This window comes from Sorex araneus, chromosome 2, assembly GCF_027595985.1.
Source record: "Sorex araneus isolate mSorAra2 chromosome 2, mSorAra2.pri, whole genome shotgun sequence".
NCBI classification, from domain to species: domain Eukaryota; kingdom Metazoa; phylum Chordata; class Mammalia; order Eulipotyphla; family Soricidae; genus Sorex; species Sorex araneus.
The window spans coordinates 46361453-46382896 of NC_073303.1; the positions used below are offsets into that span (position 1 = coordinate 46361453).

General features: G+C 50.9%; 1 protein-coding gene across 3 annotated transcripts in view; it reads right to left on the reverse strand.

Annotated features, from left to right (window-relative positions):
• The window catches only part of AUH (AU RNA binding methylglutaconyl-CoA hydratase), a 136546-nt gene extending 118257 nt beyond the window's left edge, over positions 1-18289 (reverse strand). For 2 of the 3 annotated variants that reach the window (XM_055126388.1, XM_055126387.1), the window contains exons 1-3: positions 18056-18289; positions 11829-11896; positions 11628-11715 (exon numbers count right to left, since the gene is read on the reverse strand). In XM_055126388.1, the coding sequence (XP_054982363.1) occupies positions 11628-11715; positions 11829-11896; positions 18056-18260 (361 nt within the window). In that variant the 5' untranslated portion in view covers positions 18261-18289. Of the gene's footprint in view, positions 1-11627; positions 11716-11828; positions 11897-16120; positions 16223-17687; positions 17828-18055 lie in introns of those variants that run through there. The other variant, XM_055126390.1, reaches the window with a different exon arrangement.
• Positions 18290-21444: the final 3155 nt, after the last annotated feature.

A 21444-nucleotide genomic window follows, 5' to 3' on the forward strand; every position in this document is an offset into this window, starting at 1 on the left:
TCACAGCCCATCTCTGAATCACTAACGCGTTTCCCTGGGCTCCTTCTACACAGACCTTCACACAGACCCACCTTCACGTTAGGCCCGGGCTCATCCAGAATCTTCTCATGTCAAATCTCACATCTACTGGGGCTGGAGCAATAGCACAGCGGGTAGGGCGTTTGCCTTGCACGCGGCCAACCCGGGTTTGATTCCCAGCATCCCATATGGTCCCCTGAGCACCGCCAGGAGTAATTCCTGAGTGCAGAGCCAGGAGTGACCCCTGTGCATCACCGGGTGTGACCCAAAAAGAAAAAAACAGGGGTTGGAGTGATAGCACAGCGGGTAGGGCGTTTGCCTTGCACGCAGCCGACCTGGGTTCACATCCCAGCATCCCATATGGTCCCCTGAGCACTGCCAGGGGTGATTCCTGAGTACATGAGCCAGGAGTGACCCTTGTGCATTGCTGGGTGTGACCCAAAAAGCAAAAAAAAAAAAAAAAATCAAAAAAACAATCTCACATCTACTGGTATCTGTGACTGTAGAAGGGCATATTTATCCCTCCGATTAATTTTTTTAAGTACCTATATATTACTTTCATGGCATATTCTTAGAAATAAACATAGGATAAGAAATGAGCTATTTTAATGTCATCCCAGCATGTTCAGAGAAATTAATTAGCAATATTAGTTAAATATTGCATTGGGATTTTTGTTTGTTTCTTGTTTGTTTTTGTGCTTTGGTTTTGTTTTGTTTGATTTATTAGTCATCCAGCTGTGATCAGTGCTTATTCCTGGTTCTGTGCTCAGGGATCAATCCTATCAGAGTTCAGGGGACCATATGGGGTTGCCCACATGCAAGGCAAGCCCCTATCTGCTGGCCTCTCTCTCCAGCCCCAATATTAAAAAATTTGAAACATCTGAAATCAATGGTCTAAAGCTAAGACCTTAAGAAACTAGGGAAAAAAAAAAAACTAGAATAGAAAAAGAAGGAAAATTGAAACAAAATGCCTGTTCTTTAAGAAATCAAGAAAACCAAAAAAAGAAAAGAAATCAAGATAACCAATGGAAAAAAATAAAAACTGTTTTGCCAGAATCTTTAAAAAACATTTATTTTTAAGTAGCAGCAACATCAACCTGCTGGGGCCGCCCAGGCCCACCCCCTCCAGGAGGCTGAGAGCTGGGGGAGCAGGGTCCAGCAGGCCTGTGGCCTTGAGCCCTGTGCGAACCCCCGGCCCCCACATCACTCTGCAGAGTGAAAGAGCTGATGGAGGGGTGTACCGGGAGGCCGGGAAGAACACACGAGGTGCATACGGCACGCTTGGCACTTTCACCCCACGCCCTAATGAGATCAGAACTGATGCTCTAGAACAAAATTAAAGGCCAGCACTCTGGAAAGGAAGAAGCAATACTCTCTTCTCAGATGACCTGACACGGAAAAATTCCAAGGAATCTACCGAAACAAGATCCCTAAATCTAAAACCTCAGTTGAACAAGGTTGCAGAAAAAAAAATTAATGCAGTAACATACTTGATTTTGCCGCAGTCACAACTGTAACTTGGGAGTATAAATCAAGAAACATCAGCTACACTAGCATTAAAAAACTGGAAATACTCAGGAATAAATATAAGCAAATATGCCTGAGCTTATTCACTGTCTCAAGAGAATAAAACGCCTGGGTAGAACATAGGTGCTCTGGTCAAATCATTTCTTTTTAGCAAAGTCCTAAGATAATTCAACATTTCCAAGCTGGGAAGCCCCCAGGCCCCACTGTCCGTGGGTTTTTCCGGGGTTCCTGTCACTTAGGCACGCTTGATTAAACCAGTGATGGGCTGGAGGCCTGGAGCCCAATCTGTGCCCGCACACTTCCTGCTCCCTGGAGGTTGGGAGAGCCCAAATGCCAAATTCTAACCTCTGAGCATCTGGATTTTTTCTGGCAAACAGTCCACAGCAGAAAGCTATCCAGGTGCCCAGCCTCGAATGCCCATTAGCATACAAAAGTAACTCTTATCACTCCGGAAATTCCAGCTCGGGAATTCCAAGAGAGAGAAAGACAGAGAACCTCACTGCCAACCACTCACAGCTAGCCACAACTCAGTCAGACCCCTGCTAAACACACGCACCAAAGCAAGGCAGCCAGGACGTGGCCGGAGGGCGGCTCTCTCACTGACGGAGCAAGACTGCTCCGGCCTCCCCAGGAACAGTGGGCAGTCATTCCCAAGACCAAATGGGCGAACCCCAGGAATCAGCCGGGAGAGCACGTGACTCTGTAACCGTGGTATTCATAAGAAACAAACCCCGGACCCCAAGGGCTGAGCTGTGATTATACCCCTACACCCAGCACGTAAGACGGCTTCCCATTATTCATAACACGCAATATAAAATAAATCACTTAGCTCCTGTTTGGGAGCAGCCTTTGGGGGCCGGGGTGGAAACACTCGGAATGTGGTGTGGGAAGGTGGGTTCCAGGTTCACATGGGTTCGCCCTTCCCCCTTGGCCGCTGGAGCTTGTGTTTGCTGATCACCCCGAACCTGTCAACTGCCTCTGTCTGCTGGTCAGACTCTGACTTGAAAACACTGTCTCTCCTCTCCTTACTGTCCTCGGCACGGCTGCTATTTCAGAGCAGTTGCTTTGTGTGGATACAGGAAGACAGTGGAAAACACGAGCCTGTGGCTGGGGAGTGGACTGAGCCCAGATGATACACCTCCTGGACACCTGCCTCTCCACTGAAGCTCAGCTGCCCTTACTTCCCAGATCCCCAACAGCAGGATCCCGACGAGGGACTGGATGGACCCAGGGCAAGCGGTGAGCTAGGAGCCACTCTGGCATCAAGAGGGCCTGGCAGAGTGCTAATGCTTCACTCTAAGTCAAGAGCGTGGCCATCGACAGATCCTGTCATGATCCAAAAGTAGTAACTAGATAAAAGTAATAACTAGATTTGGACCCTGCTGGGGTTAGGAATGACTGATCCAGCCTGAGCACTATAGTCTGAGTCTGTGGTAAGATGTCCCCAGGAGAGTCACCCTACAAGCCTGAAAGTGTCTATTACTGTGTCCATACAGAATGGTAAACATTAGTAGAATTAAAAATGCTAATTAAGTTTCGGGTCTAAGGAGAGGAGAAACATACCTAAAGGCTGTTTTGCCCTCATGGGCTGCAGGGAGTCGAGAAGTCCGGAAAAACAGTTTTGATCACGCTTCCCGGGGGGAGGTGTGTTTGGGGAGGCGTGGGGAGAGGACAAAAAGAGCGACTGCAGGGCGCATGGGGGGGTGGATGGTTGGAGAATGGGGTTGACTGCTGGCTGGATTGATCGACTGAAACAGAGACAGGAGAGAGAGAGAGAGAGAGAGAGAGAGAGAGAGAGAGAGAGAGAGAGAGAGAGAGAGAGAGGAGACGGACACAGCGGGAAGAAAGAACTGCGCGGTTAGAGAGAGACAGACACAGAGAAAGGGAGCTGGGAGAGAGACTGAATAAACGGCAACTCATCAGCAGCCAGCTTGGCCCTCGTTCTTCCTTCGTCCGTCCAAGGCAACAGCCAACAGCCGTCCCGGGCGGAGAGGCAGCGAGAGAGAGCCCCCGAGAGAGCCTGCGAACACCCTTTCGTGAGTCATCCCTGCGCCCGTGAGGGGCTGACACAGCCCTGCGAGGTGGGGAACGTCACAGGTCCTCACGAGCGCAGAATTTGTTTTTACAGCGTGTGGTGGTGGGGTTGGTGCTGGAATAGTCAATGGAATATAAATAAATAATTTTTTTTAAAATTTCCCAGCCACTTATGAACAACACACCCAGTGTTGAAATCAATCTCCTAGGTACACGGGGTGAGCCTCGCGGCACTGTCCTGTGAAGGCAGCCAGCCCGCGGCCCCAGAAGGGGATTCTGCTTAGGAGAGCATGGCGCGCAGGCCGCAGCCCGGAGCAGGTCCCGAGGGCTGAGCCGCTCTTCCGCGGTCCAGACAGGGTGTGCCGGGGCTGGGAAGACGCTTGCAGTGCACTCATCCGACCTGGGCCCGACCCTCTGCAGCCCAACGGCCCCCCGAGCACTGCCAGGAGTAACGCTTGGGCATCACCAGGTATCACCCACAAACTTAAACTAACAAAACACCTGAAGTCAGGTAGCAGGGGAGGTGCCCACCTGGCACACAGCCCACCAGCGGTAAGAATGGCTCCCGACCCTCCCTGCCCCCGTCCCCGGGAGGGATCCCCAAGTACGGCTGACAGTCACCCCTAAAAAGAAGGGTCAAAAATCACCAAAAGTAATTCATTCATATCAACATTTTTTCATTTCATTCCATTTCAAAATACTCTTTACAGGAACTCCACGCAGGCCTGAAACAAACCTGTGGTACCTGCACTCTCCCTTCACACATCAGCTGTCCAGGGGCCTCTATCAAAACCACGAACATACGACCCGAAACTGTGAAACAACACGCCACAGGCCCCACGCCCGGCTCTGCGGCACGGCGCGCGGCTGTGAGCACAACGACGCAGCCCGGAACTGTAGCGAGAGATTTTCCTCAGAACACAGCTGAGGAGAATCCAAAAGCAGCAACAAAACCACCTTCTTTTTAAGCTCACACTAGCAGAATTCAATGAAACCCTGCCTCCCAGAGTTCTAAGTAGAGAAATAAATTACCAAGAATTGTTTATAATCTATTTCAGGAATTTCAAAGGACACAGAGTCCTGTGTCATTTCTCAAAATTTCATCTCAAAAAAATTGGTGAAATACAATAATTATGACTTTGCCACTTAGTGTCAGCCTAATGAGAGGAACACAGTGACCGCCTGACTGAGGCGAACGCTCACAGCAGACACCACAGCTGAGTCAAAATAACTTGTTCATAATTTCATCTTTGACAGAACACTGAAGTTGGTTAGCTAGACGGTTTTAAATAACCCGATTATCAAGCTTTACTCTGTGCCTGTGTGCGCGAGAACACAAAATCAAAACACTGTGAGAAGTAGATCTGGAGCCCACCCAGCAGTGCTCCCAGTTTACTCCTAACTCAGTGCTCAGGGAAACACGCAGAGTTGGCATAAATCCCAAGCTGGCACCTTTGCCCCCTGGGCTATCTTTCAAGCCCAAGACCAGATTTCAAAACCCCTAGAATACACAGAAGACGACACGCATTCAGAGTGATCCCCTATACAATCTCTGTGACTTTGGGCGTGGGTGAGCCAAGAGCTTGTTTTCAGTACAGAGAGAAGTACCGGCAAGAACACATAACAGGAATTCCCAATCTGCAATCAGGCCAAGGGTGCGACGTGCTTTGGAAAAACATGGAAATACAGGAAAAGCTACAGGCAGAACAATACCCCAAGAATCTACCCATTTCTAGACATTGTTGTAGTCAGCCAGAGAGAATTCCATCAAATACACTGCTAGGAGGAGGGGCACTAATCTTGGCACTAAGCTTCTTCTCAAGCAACGGAAGATTACTATTTGTATACGTGCAGAAAATTTATTTGGGGGTGGAGGGCGAGAGCGCCCCTGGCAGTGCTCAGGGGCATCGGGGTGCCAGGGCTCGGCTCTGGAGCGGCGGCCCGGGAGGTGGGCATCCTAACCCTACCCTGTTCTGTGCCTCCGGCCTCCCGTGCAGACTGTTCGGAACTGAAGAGCTCGCCTCAAACAAAAACCACTGCCCCGAGACCTGGGGTCAGAGGACACCTGTGAAAGGCCACTTTGGGGCAGTGGAGAGGGCCCTGCTCGTGGCGAGGCGCGGACGTGGGCAGAGCACGCCATCTCCTGCACGCAGGGCTCCGAGCAGCCAAGACCAGGCCAGAGGTGCAGGGACCTGCGTGCCAAGTCCTGACTACCCTGCGAGTTCCCTAAGTCACCCGCAAACCTCAGAGTCACTTTAAAACACAATATGGTTAACATCAGAACTTAACTCCTAACAATACATCAAGGTTTTTTTTTTTTTTTTAATTTATTTGTTTTTAATTAGAGAATCACCGTGAGGGTACAGTTACAGATTTATACACTTTTGTGCTTATACTTCCCTCATACAAAGTTTGGGAACCCATCCCTTCACCAGTGCCCATTCTCCACCACCCGTAAACCCAGTGTCCCTCCCACCCTCCCCAATCCCATCTCCCCCCCACCCCACCCTGCCACTGTGGCAAGGCATTCCCTTCTGTTCTCTCTCTCTAATTAGCTGTTGTGGTTTGCAATAAAGGTGTTGAGTGGCCGCTGTGCTCAGTCTCTAGCCCTCATTCAGCCCGCAACTCCCTTCCCCCACATGGCCTTCGACTACAATGTAGTTGGTGATCGCTTCTCTGAGTTGACCTTTCCCCGGAACGTGAGGCCAGCCTCGAAGCCATGGAGTCAACCTCCTGGTACTTATTTCTACAGTTCTTGGGTGTTAGTCTCCCACTCTGTTATTCTATAAACCATAGATGAGTGCAATCTTTCTATGTCTGTCTCTCTCTTTCTGACTCATTTCACTCAGCATGAAACTTTTCATGCCCATCCACTTAACTACAAAATTCTTGACCTCCTTTTTTCTAACAGCTGCATAGTATTCCATTGTATAGATGTACCAAAGTTTCCTCAACCAGTCATCCGTTCTGGGGCATTCGGGTTTTTTCCAGATTCTGGCTATTGTAAACAGTGCTGCGATGAACATACATGTGCAGATGTTGTTTCGATTGTACTTTTTTGCCTCTCTGGGATATATTCCCAGCAGTGGTATTGCTGGGTCAAATGGGAATTCAATATCTAATTTTTTGAGAGTCGTCCAAATTGTTTTCCAGAAGGGCTGAACCAGTCGGCATTCCCACCAGCAGTGAAGAAGGGTCCCTTTCTCCCCACATCCTCTCCAACAGCGGTTGCTTTTGTTCTTTTGGATGTGTGCTAGTCTCTGTGGTGTGAGGTGGTATCTCATGGTTGTTTTGATCTGCATCTCTCTGATGATTAGTGATGTAGAGCACTTTTTCATGTGCCTTTTGGCCATTCGTATTTCTTCCTTGGTAAAGTTTCTGTTCATTTCTTTGCCCCATTTTTTGATGGGGTTGGATGTTTTCTTCTTGTAGAGCTCAACCAGTGCTTTATATACCATTGATATCAACCCCTTATCTGATGGGTATTGTGTAAATATCCTTTCCCATTCTGTGGATAGTCTTTGTATTCTGGTCACTGTATCTCTTGCGGTGCAGAAGCTTTTTAGTTTAATGTAGTCCCATTTGTTGATCTCTGTTTTTACTAGATTGCTTAGTTCCGTGTCACCTTTGAAGATACCTTTATCTTCAATATCGTGGAGGGTTTCGCCGACCTTGTCTTCAATGTACCTTATGGTTTGTGGTCTAATGTTGAGGTCTTTAATCCATTTTGATCTGACTTTTGTGCATGGTGTCAGGTCAAGGTCTAAACCCATTTTTTTGCATGTGGTTGTCCAGTTGTGCCAGCACCATTTGTTAAAGAGGCTTTCCTTGCTCCACTTCACATCTCTTGCTCCCTTATCAAAGATTAGATGGTCATACATTTGGGGTTGTGTGTAGGGATATTCCACCCTGTTCCATTGGTCTACGGCTCTGCCTTTGTTCCAGTACCATGCTGTTTTAATTGTTACTGCTTTGTAGTAAAGTTTGAGGTTGGGGATGGTGATGCCTCCCATCATCTTTTTCCCAAGAATTGTTTTAGCTATCCTTGGACGTTTGTTATTCCATATGAATTTTAGGATTGCTTGATCCGTTTCTTTGAAGAATGTCATGGGTATATTTATAGGGATCGCATTGAATCTGTATAATGCTTTAGGGAGTATTGCCATTTTGACAACATTGATTCTCCCTATCCACGAGCAGGGTATATGTTTCCATTTCCTCATGTCCTCTTTGATTTCATGGAGTAGCGTTATGTAGTTTTCTTTGTAAAGGTCTTTTACTTCCTGCATCAAGGGTTTTTTTAACATTCACTTTGTATAGACTCAGTTTTGGTGTTTGGTTCTTTTAATCATTTTTCATGAAGACGGAGAACGGAAATGTCACCCAAATCTCTGAATCTTCTCTGGGAAGCGCAGACACAGCCAGAGCCCTACTGGGCATTTCATGTCAGATGACAGATGTCTCCCACTACAAAGCTGGCCACAAATGTGTCACGTGAGATCGTTCCTTAAATCCCTAAGTGCATCTGGGAATATGGAGGATAACACTGGTTGGTCCTTTCTGCCTTGCCACAGGGAGCTTTGGTTTACTGGATTACTCCCATTACAGTGCTCCCATTCCTCTGTGTTTATTTGTAATCTTTATCTCCTAATCAGATCTCTTGACTTGTACTTTTCTCTTCTCCATAAGTCCTTTGCACAGTTACTTCAGAGCAATGTTCTTTCTGTATAGACTCGGGAAGACAGTTAAAGCTGTGCTTCTATAACTTGGGAGTTAACTGACTGAATAATATTCACTCCTGGGCATCTGTCCTCTTGACTTGAGCCTCAGTTGCCCTTAGTCATTTTGTGATTCTTAGTCATTTAGTGATTACACAAGGATGCATATAAATTCATGGACAAGGTCTTTATATGCCTAATGAAACTGAAAAATACTGAAAATCTGTATTTTCATCTAGGAAAGACTGGTGCAGGGGGACCTCTCTTTCCCCATACTTATTTGCACATTATTTCATCTTACCTGCTGTGCTATCGCTCCAGACCCCTGACATCCTATTCTTTTTAAAAATAAAAAAGAGAGAAAGTCTAATTTAAAATTTTAAATGTAAGTGAAATAAATAGCAGACTAAACAGGAAGTCAGAAATTACTCAGTTCAACTTCCAATGCAACGTATGTGACCCTGGGTTTGATTTGGGCACTACAAAAGGAACAAAGGGGAGGCGGAATGTAGAGATAACAATTTTATTTTATGGAGCTAAAATTAAATTTTAAAATAGATTTAGGTCTAAGTAAACTAAAATTGGAAAGGAAAGGTTTGTTTCTGTCTTTGTTGGGCCACACCTGGCAGTGCTCAGCGTGTACTCCTGGCTTGTACTCAGGGGTCAGCCTGGCAGTGCTCAGCGTGTACTCCTGGCTTGTACTCAGGGGTCAGCCTGGCAGTGCTCTGGAGATGCTCCTGGCTCTGCACTCAGGGGTCACTCCTGGCAGTGCTCAGGGAACTATACTGATTGAACTCAGCTCAGCTGCATGAAAGCATGTACCCTACCCGCTGTACTAGGTTTAGAAATGTGTTTTATACACAGAAGGAAAATAAAACTGCAACAGAGGTTGGCACAGAAGAAATGAACTTCAGTATACAAAACTGAAGAAAAAGGGAGAAGAAAAATGGAATCACTCAGAGTCAAAGACACTAACAATGAGCATTCGGGGAAAGCCTTCCAACTCACACACAGAGTGTAAAGAATGGCTAATTCCAACAGACACCAAACTGCTGTGTTCTGAGAATATAAAGATGATTTTGGGGTTAACAAAAAAAAAAAGAAGTTCCCATCCTCAAGCTATATATGCAGAAAGCCTTAAACTCCTGAAAACATACAAGGAACTAGGTGCTACTGGAATACAGATGTACAGAGAAGAAAAGTATTTGGGGAGGAGAAAAGGGAGAAACAAAAATAACTCAAGGGGTTGAGAGGTGAAAAAATAATTAAAATCACCAAATGAATGAGATAAGATAACCCGGGATTTTTGTAAAATATTACTACTTTCTAAGAGAAATTAAAGTGCTAATTACAGGAAGACTATATTCTTCAACAAAAACTAAGAAATCAGATTTGATTATAATTTTGAAATTTTACATGAATATGGGCTCATAAATTTTACTAGTTTTAACTAGATGTTATCTCTAATTATACTTAACGTCTATATAAAAATAAAGGTAGATCTACTACACCTTGTTTCAAACATGGAAGAAAAACTTCCAAAGACATTCAAAAGAACCACTACACAAGGGTTACTTAAAACAAGTGACTTGTCCCAATTCCTCTACAGTGCCTTCCCCTTGGCGAAGTCTCAGGAAGTAGGAGCCGGTTACGCTGATCACACAAAAGATTAAAGGCACATAAAGCAAAGAAAACAGATCTGATTAGTTCTTCAAACAAAATGGTGAAAACTAATGCACTGACCTTGAAAAACTCAGATCAGACACAGGGCCGGGCAGAGGGAGCCCAGGCTCCGCCTCCACCAGGTGCATCTGGAACCACCAGGTCTCCCGGGCTGGCCCAGAAGGCAGCAGCACACCCGGGGCGTAACCTCCCCCCCCCACCCCGCCCCCCGAGAGTGGACCCCTCTCCTCCCCTACAATAAATGCATCTGACGCACTGCTTAACAGATCCCCGAGAAGGAAGTCTATGATGGAGGACCTGAACTGTATCAAGCCTTTAGTAGTCTTCAAGGACTATTATGGGTAGGGGAGAAGCACAGCAAATGGGCAGCGAAGGCACAGATAAAACGAGAAGAATTCTACCAGCAGTTACAGTGTCAGAATTACAAAACATAACAGGACCAACGAGGCAGCCCATGCACAGGGGCTGTACTCCGGAGTCCTGAGCACATGACTGCGGCCTGCCATGCAGCCGCCTGGTTCAGACCCTGGTACCACGTGGTTCTGAGTCTTGCCAGGGCAGCCTGGGTGATCCCCAGCAGCCAGGGGCCAAGCGCCCCCCGCTGTGGGCTCTCACAGGGAACGCAGGGGGGTGGACAGGAAAGCTACCCTCACACTGGCTTCTCGAGTGGAACCGTGTCCTAGGTCTACTCTAAACCAGAGGGTCCCAACCTGGGATAGCCCACCACCCCTCTTCCAGCACTGCCCGGCTAACCCACCTTCACAGAGTGCACCCCAGTTTACCAAAGGTCACGAGTGCCACCTGCTCTGTGCACCTCTTTGGGAAACAATGCTCTACAACACCCAAAACCAGGGGCTGGAGCGTCAGCACAGTGGATAGGTGTTTGCCTTGCAACAGCCAACCCGGGTTCAATCCCCAGCACCGAATATGGTGCCCTGACCAATGCCAGGAAAAATTCCTCAATGCAGAGCCAGGAGTAACCTCTGAGCATTGCTGGGTGCGACCCAAAAAGCAAAAAAAAAAAAAAAATACACAAAACAAATAAGTACTCAAAACCCAGGAATGTCACATTTAAGCAGTTCCCTCTCGATATGCAGATTATCTCAACCTATACTGCTAAAACAACAAACACAAGGATGCCTTCACGTCTATCCGCCTCAGCAAATTACTGAGGAACTAACAAGTCAGCAGCATTGCTTATTTATTTTTACTGGCAAAAACAGACTCAATCTCTTGGCTTCGAAATACAAATATGAAAATACAAATATGGAAAATGCAAGACAATCAAACTTTAGCTTTTGTTAATATGGCACAAATGAAAAACTAAAGAGATCTTGCTGGCGTCGAGGCCAATTTAAAATCCAACCCATGGGCACGACTACAAATGCCCACCCTCAAAACATCTTGAGTAAATAGCATTCACATACTACAAACAAGTATTTAAATAACTTGAATTCTTTTTTCCAAGTTCCAATATGATTTACATGTTATAAGAAACATGAAGCAATTTTTTTTCTTGGAAAAACAATGAAAAGCAGACGGCAAAATTTTCGGTATGGAATGCAAACCACAGAACGCTTCTCCAGAGTGGGATATCACTGAGGAAAACGCAGACACCGTTTAGTTTCACAACAAATTTTTACATACCAGCACAGAAAACTCCCGGGACTTCACTCCTGACGATTATGGTCCGGACTTTCTTATCAGATTTTAAAGCATCCACAGCTTTGGACAGCTAAAAGAAACGAGGAGAGGGAAAAAAAGAGAAAAGAGGAAAAAGTAATTTTCAAATTGCAGTCAACTCTCTCTCTCAATGTTAGAAGCAAATGGTTTAATCTCTATACTCACCATTTTCATTAGATTTTTACTGATAGAATTTTTGGCATAAGCTCTGTTTATTCCAAGCACCACAATTCCTAGTTAAGGGAGGGAAAAATCACAAGCACTTGAGTTAGTATGATGTTATTGGATACGCACACTCCCCAAGACACTCCAACACACACACACACACACACACACACACACACACACACACACACACACACACACACACACACACACACACACACACACACACACACACACACACACACACACACACACACACACACCCCGAGCAAGCCCCTGAGCCTTACTTCTTTACTCTGCAATTCGCCTCTAACCCCAGTGCGCCCCTTTACAGACGCCGTCTGTCTCAGGTCTGTGGGACCAATCTGGTGCTTCCTCCACTGCTGTTCTTGAACCTTTTCCTGACCCTTGCTCCTTCTACCCTCATTCCATCGTGTACCCACCCTCCCCCCAGCTTCAGCTGCCCGCACGGGCCGCCTGCCTTGGCTCACTTTCACTGCACCCCAGTGTGATCCTGGGCCAACCTGCAGCCATATGGCCCTCGGAGGACGGATGCTGTTTTAGGGATCTCGGGGCCTTGTGTCCTCTGCAGTACGCGCAGGGCCACCGGCCAGAGCTGTGTGGCTGTCACCTCCCCACGTTAGACCAGGCGGAAGGAGCCACACGAGTCAGTGAAGCATTCCCGTCAGAGGACACTAATTCCCACTGCGACCCCAAGCAGCAGCTGCTCCCGAGCTGAGGCAAGTGACCCCGCAGGACCGGCAGCTCACCCTGCTCTGTCCTGCTCTAGTTTTCCGGAGTTTCCATCTCAGCTTCCTCCCAGGCCTCTGCCGCACACCTCCGGGACGGCAGTGCGCGAGCACCACTGCACAAAAGCAACGCCCACCCCTCCCCACAAGCTCACTTCCCTCTTCCTCGACTGAGTCTCCGTCCATTCCAACTGATGCCGTCAAATCGCTTCTCTAAAAATAATTTGTATGAAGTTCACCATTTTCCAATCCTTTCGCTCTAAAATACCTGAGTCCAAAGACCTTCACTTGATATTCAAAATCCTACTGATCCAGTGCTCAAGCCCCTTCTCCCCAAGGGGCACAAACAGTGCTCACACACCACTAGTGCCCAGCTCAGGCGGGGGGGGGGGGGGCATACAGTCCTCCCTTGAAATCAGGTTAAACTGAAGGCATTAAATGGACACAGGCCTTTTCTATACAAAAAAAAAACAGCATTTTCATATGGAAAATTCCTTCAGGAAAGTACCAGACGAACCGCAGCTCTCTGCAGAATAATTCTGTGAGAATCCAAATGGGGCTGGAGAAACAGGCCAGTGGGGAAGGCGCTGGCCTTGCACATGGCTGACCTGAGTTCGATCCCTAGCACTCCACGGGGTCCATCGAATCCCACCAAGACGGATCCCTGAGCACAGAGCCAGGAGTAAGCCCTGAACACAGTCAGGGTGACACAAAACACTACAATCCCAAATGACCGCAGTATGGAGGAAACCATGAGAGAGCACTGAGACCTAGGCCACATTCTGGACTAAAGAAGGAAAGAACTTGTCCCCGAGATGGATGACAACAGCTGCCACTGATGAGGCGCTCGCCGGGCCCCATCGCGAGAGAGGCCAGGAAACGCGGCAGGGGAGGCCGGGAGGCTGAGCCCAGAGCTTCAGCCCCCGCCTGGGATCACAGGCATCGGGGAGGCCTGGGGGACCCTCTAGACCCGAGCAGCACCAACTGCACCCCTCAGCCTGGGCACCGAATGGTGAACTGTCAGACCTCCCAAACGGGGAGCAGCCGGGAGCGCCCCCCAGGTCAATGGAGCACTGCTTAGGAGGCAAAGAAATAAGTGAGAAGATAAATGAGAATAAACAAGAACAGAAGGGAGGGAAGGAGGGAGGGTGGGAGGGAAGGAAGGAAGGAAGGAAGGAAGGAAGGAAGGAAGGAAGGAAGGAAGGGAGGGAGGGAGGGAGGGAGGGAGGGAGGGAGGGAGGGAGGGAGGGAGGGAGGGAGGAAGGAAGGAAGGAAGGAAGGAAGGAAGGAAGGAAGGAAGGAAGGAAGGAAGGAAGGAAGGAAGGAAGGAAGGGAGGGAGGGAGGGAAGGTGGGAGGGAGGAAGGAAGGAAGGAAGGAAGGAAGGAAGGAAGGAAGGAAGGAAGGAAGGAAGGAAGGAAGGAAGGAAGGAAGGAAGGAAGGAAGGGTGAAGGGGAAACAAAAAATCAAATTGCGGGCCAGAATGGACGGTACAGCAGGGAGGACACTCGCCTTGCAAAGGGCCAATCCGGATTTGATCCTGAGCATCCCATATGGTCCCTCAAGACAGAGCCAGGAGTAACCCGAGTTTCACTGGGTGTGCCCCCCCCCCAAAAAAAAGCTTTGCATGAATGGATAAAATGGAAGCAGGGTGAGCTGGAGAGATAGTACACGGGCTAACACTGGCCTTGCACACAGCCGACCCGAGCTGGATCCCCACCGGAGTGAGCACTGCCAGGTGTGGCCAGCAGCAAAACCGAAGGCCAACCCTGACTCCAGGAAAGGCAGGACCTGGCGCCCATCCCGTCCCAGCAGCCTTGGTCTGTGCTCGTCTTTACTGGAGGAGGGGCTGGGGTGAGACCACATAAGCAATTCCCCCTTTTTTTTTTTCCAAGTTTGGGAACATCCCCAGAGGTGCTCCCAGGGGCCATCCCGGTGCCTAGTACCCTGTGGACCGTGTGGTGCCAGGGATCCAACCTGGCCCCCACAGGCAAAGGTTTATCCCAGCCCTGTGAGTTCCCCTTGCACCTTTTTCCTCCCCCAAAGTTTCCTTATGGTTACTGCTCAAGGACTTCAGAAAACAAAATTATTTAGCCCAATGTTCCCACAACCTTTTCCAGAAAACAGAAGCAAGTGTACTTCTTAGCTCATCCTATGAGACCAGGATCAATTACCCTTTTACTCAAAAGAAGAGAAATCTCAAGAATGGAAAATTAAAAGCCACCATGTCTCAAGAACACAGATGACAAACCCAAAAGAAGGCAGAGCGACAGTACAGCAGCTAAGGTGCTTGCCGTGCGTGAGGTGACTGAGTTCAATCCCTGGCACTACATAAGGCCCACCGTGCACTGCCAGGCGCAATTCCTGGGTGCAGCGCCAGGAATAACCCTGGAGCACTGCCCGGTGTGGCCCCAAAAGCAAAAAAATATATGTAAAAATTAAAAAAAAATTAGCAAATCAAGCCCAAATATTTCTGAAAAGAATCATCACGAGAACCAAGTGGGGTTCCCTCCAAAACACAAGGCTGATTCCTTACTCCAGCATCAATCTATGCATCGACAGGCTAAAGAGGAAAAATCACATAACCTTCCCAACAGGTGCATAAAAAAGATGTGACAAAATTCCACATGACTAAAAACAGAAACTTCCTCAACCTGCCAACAGGCATCTAGAAACAGCCCAAATCTAACACCAGGCTTAATGTGTAATGATAAAACACTGAATATTATCTACTCAAAATCAAGATGAAAACAGGAGGTCTGCTTTTGATCCTTTTTTTCTTTCTGGTTTTTGCGCCACACTCCGAGATGCTCAGGGCTCACTGCAGGAGTGCGTGGGGTCCCGCCCTCTGGGACGCCAGGGACCCACCCCAGGCTGGCTACGTGCAAGGCAAGCGCCTACCTGCTGCTCTAAGTCTCTGGCCCTGCTCTGGTACTACTATGCAGTACCATCATGGAGGCACCAAGCAGGGAAACACTCTTAAAAACCAAAAACAAAGAAAAAGAACAAAACAAAAAGCTGGAGAATTCTCACCGCTCATGAATCCTACTACAGAGCTACCGTAATCAGAGAAAGAGAGGCACAAAGGCAGGCCTGTGGATGAATGTGGGAGAATTAGGTCGTTCTTTTGTTCTGCTTTGTTGTCTTGTCTTTGGGGACACACCTGCGAGTGCCAGTGCTCAGGGGTCATTCCTGGTGGTGCTCAGACGATGCAGTGCCGGACAGCCAGCCCTGCAAGCAAAGCCTCACGCCAGCCAGGGAACTGTCGCAAGGCCGCTCTAAAAAGGAAACAGGCCTAAAACTTGGAGAGCCTGGGTTAGGCAAAAAGTTTTCGAGATATGTCCAAACGCACAACTAACAAAACTAATAAGCAGAACTACATGAAAACGAGAGGCATGGGTTCTTCAAAACACACCACCGAGACTATACAAAGGCAACCCCACGGGTCGGAGAACATATTTACAAATCACAGACCGTTCTCAAGAGCGCCAATGTCCGAACAGCTGATTTTGATTTATTAGACATCTGAAAGCAGCTGAACTTACTCAAGCGTCCTCCCAGCTGACAGATGGCCTTTCCTCTCTTTCAGGTTCCAACGTCAGGGCCCCGCAGACATCTTACACAAATTTACACTGAATTTGCAATCACTTGAATCAAAAAGACAAAAAAATGTGTAGGCTACAGTGCCCGCTACAAAGGTGCCCACCACACACGCCCGCACACCTGGTGCAGCACTGGCTGTGAGGAAAACCCCAGAGAAGCTAAGTCACTTCCCACCCCTGGTCTGGTCACTCCAGTGCCCATCTGCTCCGCAGAATTTCTCCATATTCTGCCGCGGCCACGGCCCAAGACCCACACTTGCCTCGGGCTGTTCCCCAAACACCCCCCACACTCCCCGTTTCCTGCCTGTCTAGGCTCGACTCTCCGCCTGGAGCACAAGCAAGGAGGAGAAACAAGAGAATCCCAAAACGTACAGCAGGCACCAGACCCAGGTTCAACCCCAGGCACCACCAACGGCGACCGCTGAAAACAGAGCCGGGACTAAGCCCTGCGCACTGGGGTCGGGAGAAGCGGCGAAGGAGCCCCCACGCCCGAACTCCAGCCCCAGCTACACGTATGGCAGTTTATGTAGGCATGCTCGTCCCCGAGCAGCCTGGGCTGCTTGCCGCTGTCCCTTGTGTCCACGTGAGGAAGGCCAGGCAGAGGGAAGTAGGCCCAGAGAGTACACCGGGCGGAACAGGTGCCACGTGAGGAGTCCCTGGAGGAATGCCCAGCCCTATCCCAGACCCCAAAGTGGCGGAGTCCCTCGGGACCTCGCCTTGAAGACACAGAACACAAGGCCTGCGCTCCAGCCTGCCTTGGGACGCATCACTGCAGTAGTCAGGCTTGGCCGTCCAGGAGTGAGCCCTGGGCACCCTGCGACGTAGGCCCCCAACCCAAGAAGCAACTGGGAAAGAGAGAAAAATAAAGGGGGCAAGGACAGAATAACCGTCGCCTTCTCCCGCCAGCCCCGGTGCCACGATCCTGCTCCTTCCGACTCATGTTCGGTCAACGCGCGCCAACGGGTGCCTAAGGTGGCCGCGCTCCACGCGGGGTCCAGCCGGTACAGCAGGGCAAAGCAGCCAGCTTTCTGGCCCAGCCGTCGGGCCCGCGCCCCGGGGACCCACACCCCTGCACGGTCTCCGCCCGGGCCTGCACCCGCCACTGCCGCCCCGCCCCGCACCCCTGGCAAGGCCCTGCAGTGTCAGCCCGCACCGCCCCACCCCGCACCGCACCCCTGGCAAGGCCCTGCAGTGTCAGTCCGCACCCGCCCCGCCCCGCACCGCACCCCTGGCAAGGCCCTGCACAGCCTCGGCCCACACCCGCCCCGCACCCCTGCCAAGGCCCTTGCACGGTCTCAGCCTGCACCCGCCCCGCACCCCTGCCAAGGCCCTGCAGTGTCAGCCCGCACCCGCCCCGCCCCGCCCCGCACCCCTGGCAAGGCCCTGCACAGCCTCAGCCCGCACCCGCCCCGCACCCCTGGCAAGGCCCTGCACAGCCTCAGCCCGCACCCGCCCCGCACCCCTGGCAAGGCCCTGCACAGCCTCAGCCCGCACCCGCCCCGCCACACACCCCTTGCGGGTCTCGCGCTCCCGCAGCCGCCTGCGCCCCGGCAGGAGCTCAAGGGCAAGATCAGTGTCGCGCACATCCGCGTCCCCGGGGCGACGCGCGCTCGGGGGGCACCCGGAGAAGCCGAGCTCGGCACCAACTCGAGCCTCCCAAAGGCACTCCGCGAGGGACGGCGCGGGCGCGGGCCGGCCGGGCGCCAAGGCGGGGCAGCAGCTGGCCCTGCTCGCGCCCGCCCTGCTCGCGCCCCGGGGCCTCGCGCACAGGTGAGCAGGACACCTGCGGGCGCGGGGTGCGGGCGCCCCGGGACGGGCCCTGCCGCGCTGCCCGCCGCCCCCCGCGCCCCCCGCGCCCCCGCCGCCCCCGCGCCTCACCTCGGTGCTCCTCCTCCAGGTACCGCACCCGCAACTCGTCCTCCGTCTTGGCCTCCGAGCTGTACGCTCTGCGCGCCGCCGTCCCCACGACCGCGCGCGCCCAGCCCCCGGCCCACTGCAGGGTGCCCGGCCGGGCCCCGCTCGCCGCCGCCCAGCGCGCACGGCCGGCCCGCAGGGCGCCCAGAGCCCCCGGCGCCGCCGCCATGTTGTGTGTTTACGGCGTGCGCCCGCCGCGCCCCGCCCCCGCCGCGCGCAGGCGCCGCCGGCCCCGCCCCCGCCGCATGCCCCGCCCCACCGCCGGCCCCGCCCCCGCCGCACGCCCCGCCCCCTCGGCTGGGGCCCGCCCGCGGCATCCACGTTCCTGCGCTGCGCTCCAGGCGCTGGAAATGCTGCGTCATCATTTGTCAGCACCGACTGGGTGGAAGAAGCGCGCGCTGCGGCGGGTGGGATGCTTTTGGGGGCTGTTTTCTCTCAGAGCCCCGCAGAGGGAATCGCATCCTTGCCCTTCCTGGCCTGTGTATCCTGGGGTCTCGTTTTCTTCACCAAAGAGGATGCCTGTTTCTCTCCTCGGACCCTGAGCCGCTCCTCCTGGATTTCAGCGGGGCTGGCAGTGAAGTGGGTGCTCCCGCGCGGCCGCAGCTGGGCTTCCTGGTGCTGCTCTCTTCGTGCCCTGCCCAGCCACACCCCGAAAGCTCTCTTTCACCGCTGGTTTCCCCCCCAGGTCTGCTAAACCTGCCGCGGCCCCGCACTGACAAACAGGGTCTGCAGCACAGACCCTTCAGAGCTCCACTGCCCCAGTCTTCTGCGCCCAGGCCGCCCTCCGGCGCGGCCAGGTTGGGCACAGACGCGCGTGCAGGCCTGCTCCGAGGACACTGCAGTCCCGCCACCTGTTTCAACTGGACACACCCAGGCAGTCACAAATATGCATTCCTGGCCACTGCCCAGTCTACCCAAATTCAGTTCGCTTGTGCGCTCAGGAACCCACAACCGCAGTCCAGATGGCTCCAAGTTGGCCGCACAGGTCTTGCAAAACGCTCACAACCTTGTTCCCGAAGAGCGACCGGGATCTGCCTGACCTTGGCATTAATGATGCTACAAATGCTTTTTTTTTTTTTTTTTTTTGCTAACACCTGGCTATGCCCAGGGTAAATGCAACCCCCTCAGCAGTCACAGAAGTCAGCTCAGTGCTACTGGGACGTGCGCGCAGTGCCCACACTCGGCTTGAATGCTGCTGCCACGCCCGCCACCGGGAACTGAGCACATGCCCGTCCCTGCAGCTCGGTGCTCTGTCTCTCGCAGGCCCGCAGGCCCGCAATGTGTGCCCTGGCCCACGGAAGCCAGCAGCCAGGTCCCTGCCTGAAGTGTGGGGCGTGGCTGCCTGTTCACTCCCAGCCCCCAGCCCCAGGTCTAAGGAGTCCCGAGCAGACCTGCCACGCCAGATCCAGACTGGAAAGGACGCCGGCGGCTCCAAAACTCTAAGGTCTGGTGAAAGCTGAGCACCAGGACTCATGGTGCTCACTGCAGTGAAGTCAGTGAAGGGAATAGTGAAAAAGACCGGAAAGAGGAGAGAAAAATCAAGCAGAAATCACTGAACTCTAAGGAATATAGTAGGAGGGGGTGGGGAGATCACTGGAAGGAAACCCAGGGTTCAACCCCGGCACCTCCAGGACCAGCACCAGAGCACAGTGCTGAGAGCAGCCCCAGGTCCCAGCGCGGGTTCCGTCCCCAGCACGCCATAAGGTGCCGTGAGACGGGCCAGAAGCAGTCCCTGAGTGCAGAGCCAGGAGTGGGCCCTGAGCACAACAAGGTATGGGAAAAAGAAAATCAGAATAGGATGAATGATGGGGCTGGAGCGACAGCACAGCGGGGAGGGCGTTTGCCTAGCACAGGGCCAACCCAGGTTCGATTCCCAGCATCCCATATGGTCCCCCAAACACCGCCAGGAGTAATCCCTGAGCATCGCCAGGTGTGACCCAAAAAGCTAAAAAAAAAAAAATATATTGAGGTCATTGATTCTAATTTTTGTGAAATGTCATTTGGAAATTTCTCTTTAAATTTAGGAAACTTAAATTACTTCCTCTCCTATCTTTCCCCTTTTCTATCACGTTTGCTCTCAAAACTTGGAGGCTCAGGATTTTATTTGCAGTTCCTTCATAATGATTGCAACAATTTACTGTTCACTTGTATTAATCACTAATTGTTATTGATATTATGCTGACTCATCAATAGATTTCAATTGAATTAGAGCTATAGAACATCTGACACGTTGTTAATTTTTGAGAGGTGGGGTGCATACAATACTCAGAGGTTACCCCTGCTCTGCACTTAGGAATCACTCCTGGTGGTGTTCTGAGAACCACATGGAATGACAAGGATTAAACCCAGATTGGCCACATGCCAGGCAAATGCCCTACCCATTGTACTTTTGTTCTGACACCAACACATTGCTTTCTAAAACAAGGCAACCCCCTCCCTAATCCTTATTCAAAGCAGTCAGGAGGATCCCTAGTCTGTGAAAAAAACAGATTCTGAACCTTAATGTAAATAACTTACTCAGCATTAAGGCCTGTGTGGAATAACAGCTCACGGAGAATTGCAGCATATCAGGTCAGACAAAATATGTCTCTGCTACCTATTTACATAATTGCTTCACTTGAGATATCCATGAGTTAGTTACTATGCCATACTTTCATTTGCAAAATAGTCTATGTCATTTCACAGCTTCTCTTATACCAACTTCTTCATCTATAAAACAAAAGGTTATATCCATTTCATAGGGCTTTGCTGATGAGATAATTAGATAAAAACAGTTGGCTCCAGGAATAGGAGCAGAATCGATAATTTTCACCACCTTTTCATTTTCTTTTGGTTTTTGGATTTGGGGCCACCCGGGTTGTGTATAAGACTTACTCCTGGCTCTGTGCTCAGGAGTCACTCCCAGAGGGCTCAAGAGACCGTATGCGCTGCCAGGGATTGAGCCAGGCCAGTCACCGGCAAGGCAAGTGCCCTTCTCACTGTACTCTTGCCCCGGCCCTTCACTACCATTCATTAATTCCTGCTTCAGTTTGTTATAATTATTTAGATGAGTGATTTTTTTTCCCCAGTTGTTCAGAAAACTTTATTATCCCATTTTGCCGGTGAGGACACAGATCAATTATTTCAACAAACTCTGCAGCTACTTGAGGACGAGGACCTGGTCCTGATGAATTTGACGCCGCTCAAAGCCTCATCTTCCGGCTCTGGTCCCTGTGTTCTTCACTCCTCTGCGTTTCCAGTAAGCACAAACCTGTGCAATAAAAATCCGTCCCCAAGAGCCAGGGTTAAACTTCCAAGAGGCAGAGCCTGTGCTCTGGCTGCAAGGCCCTGAGCTCCCTCCCCGAGCAGAGTCC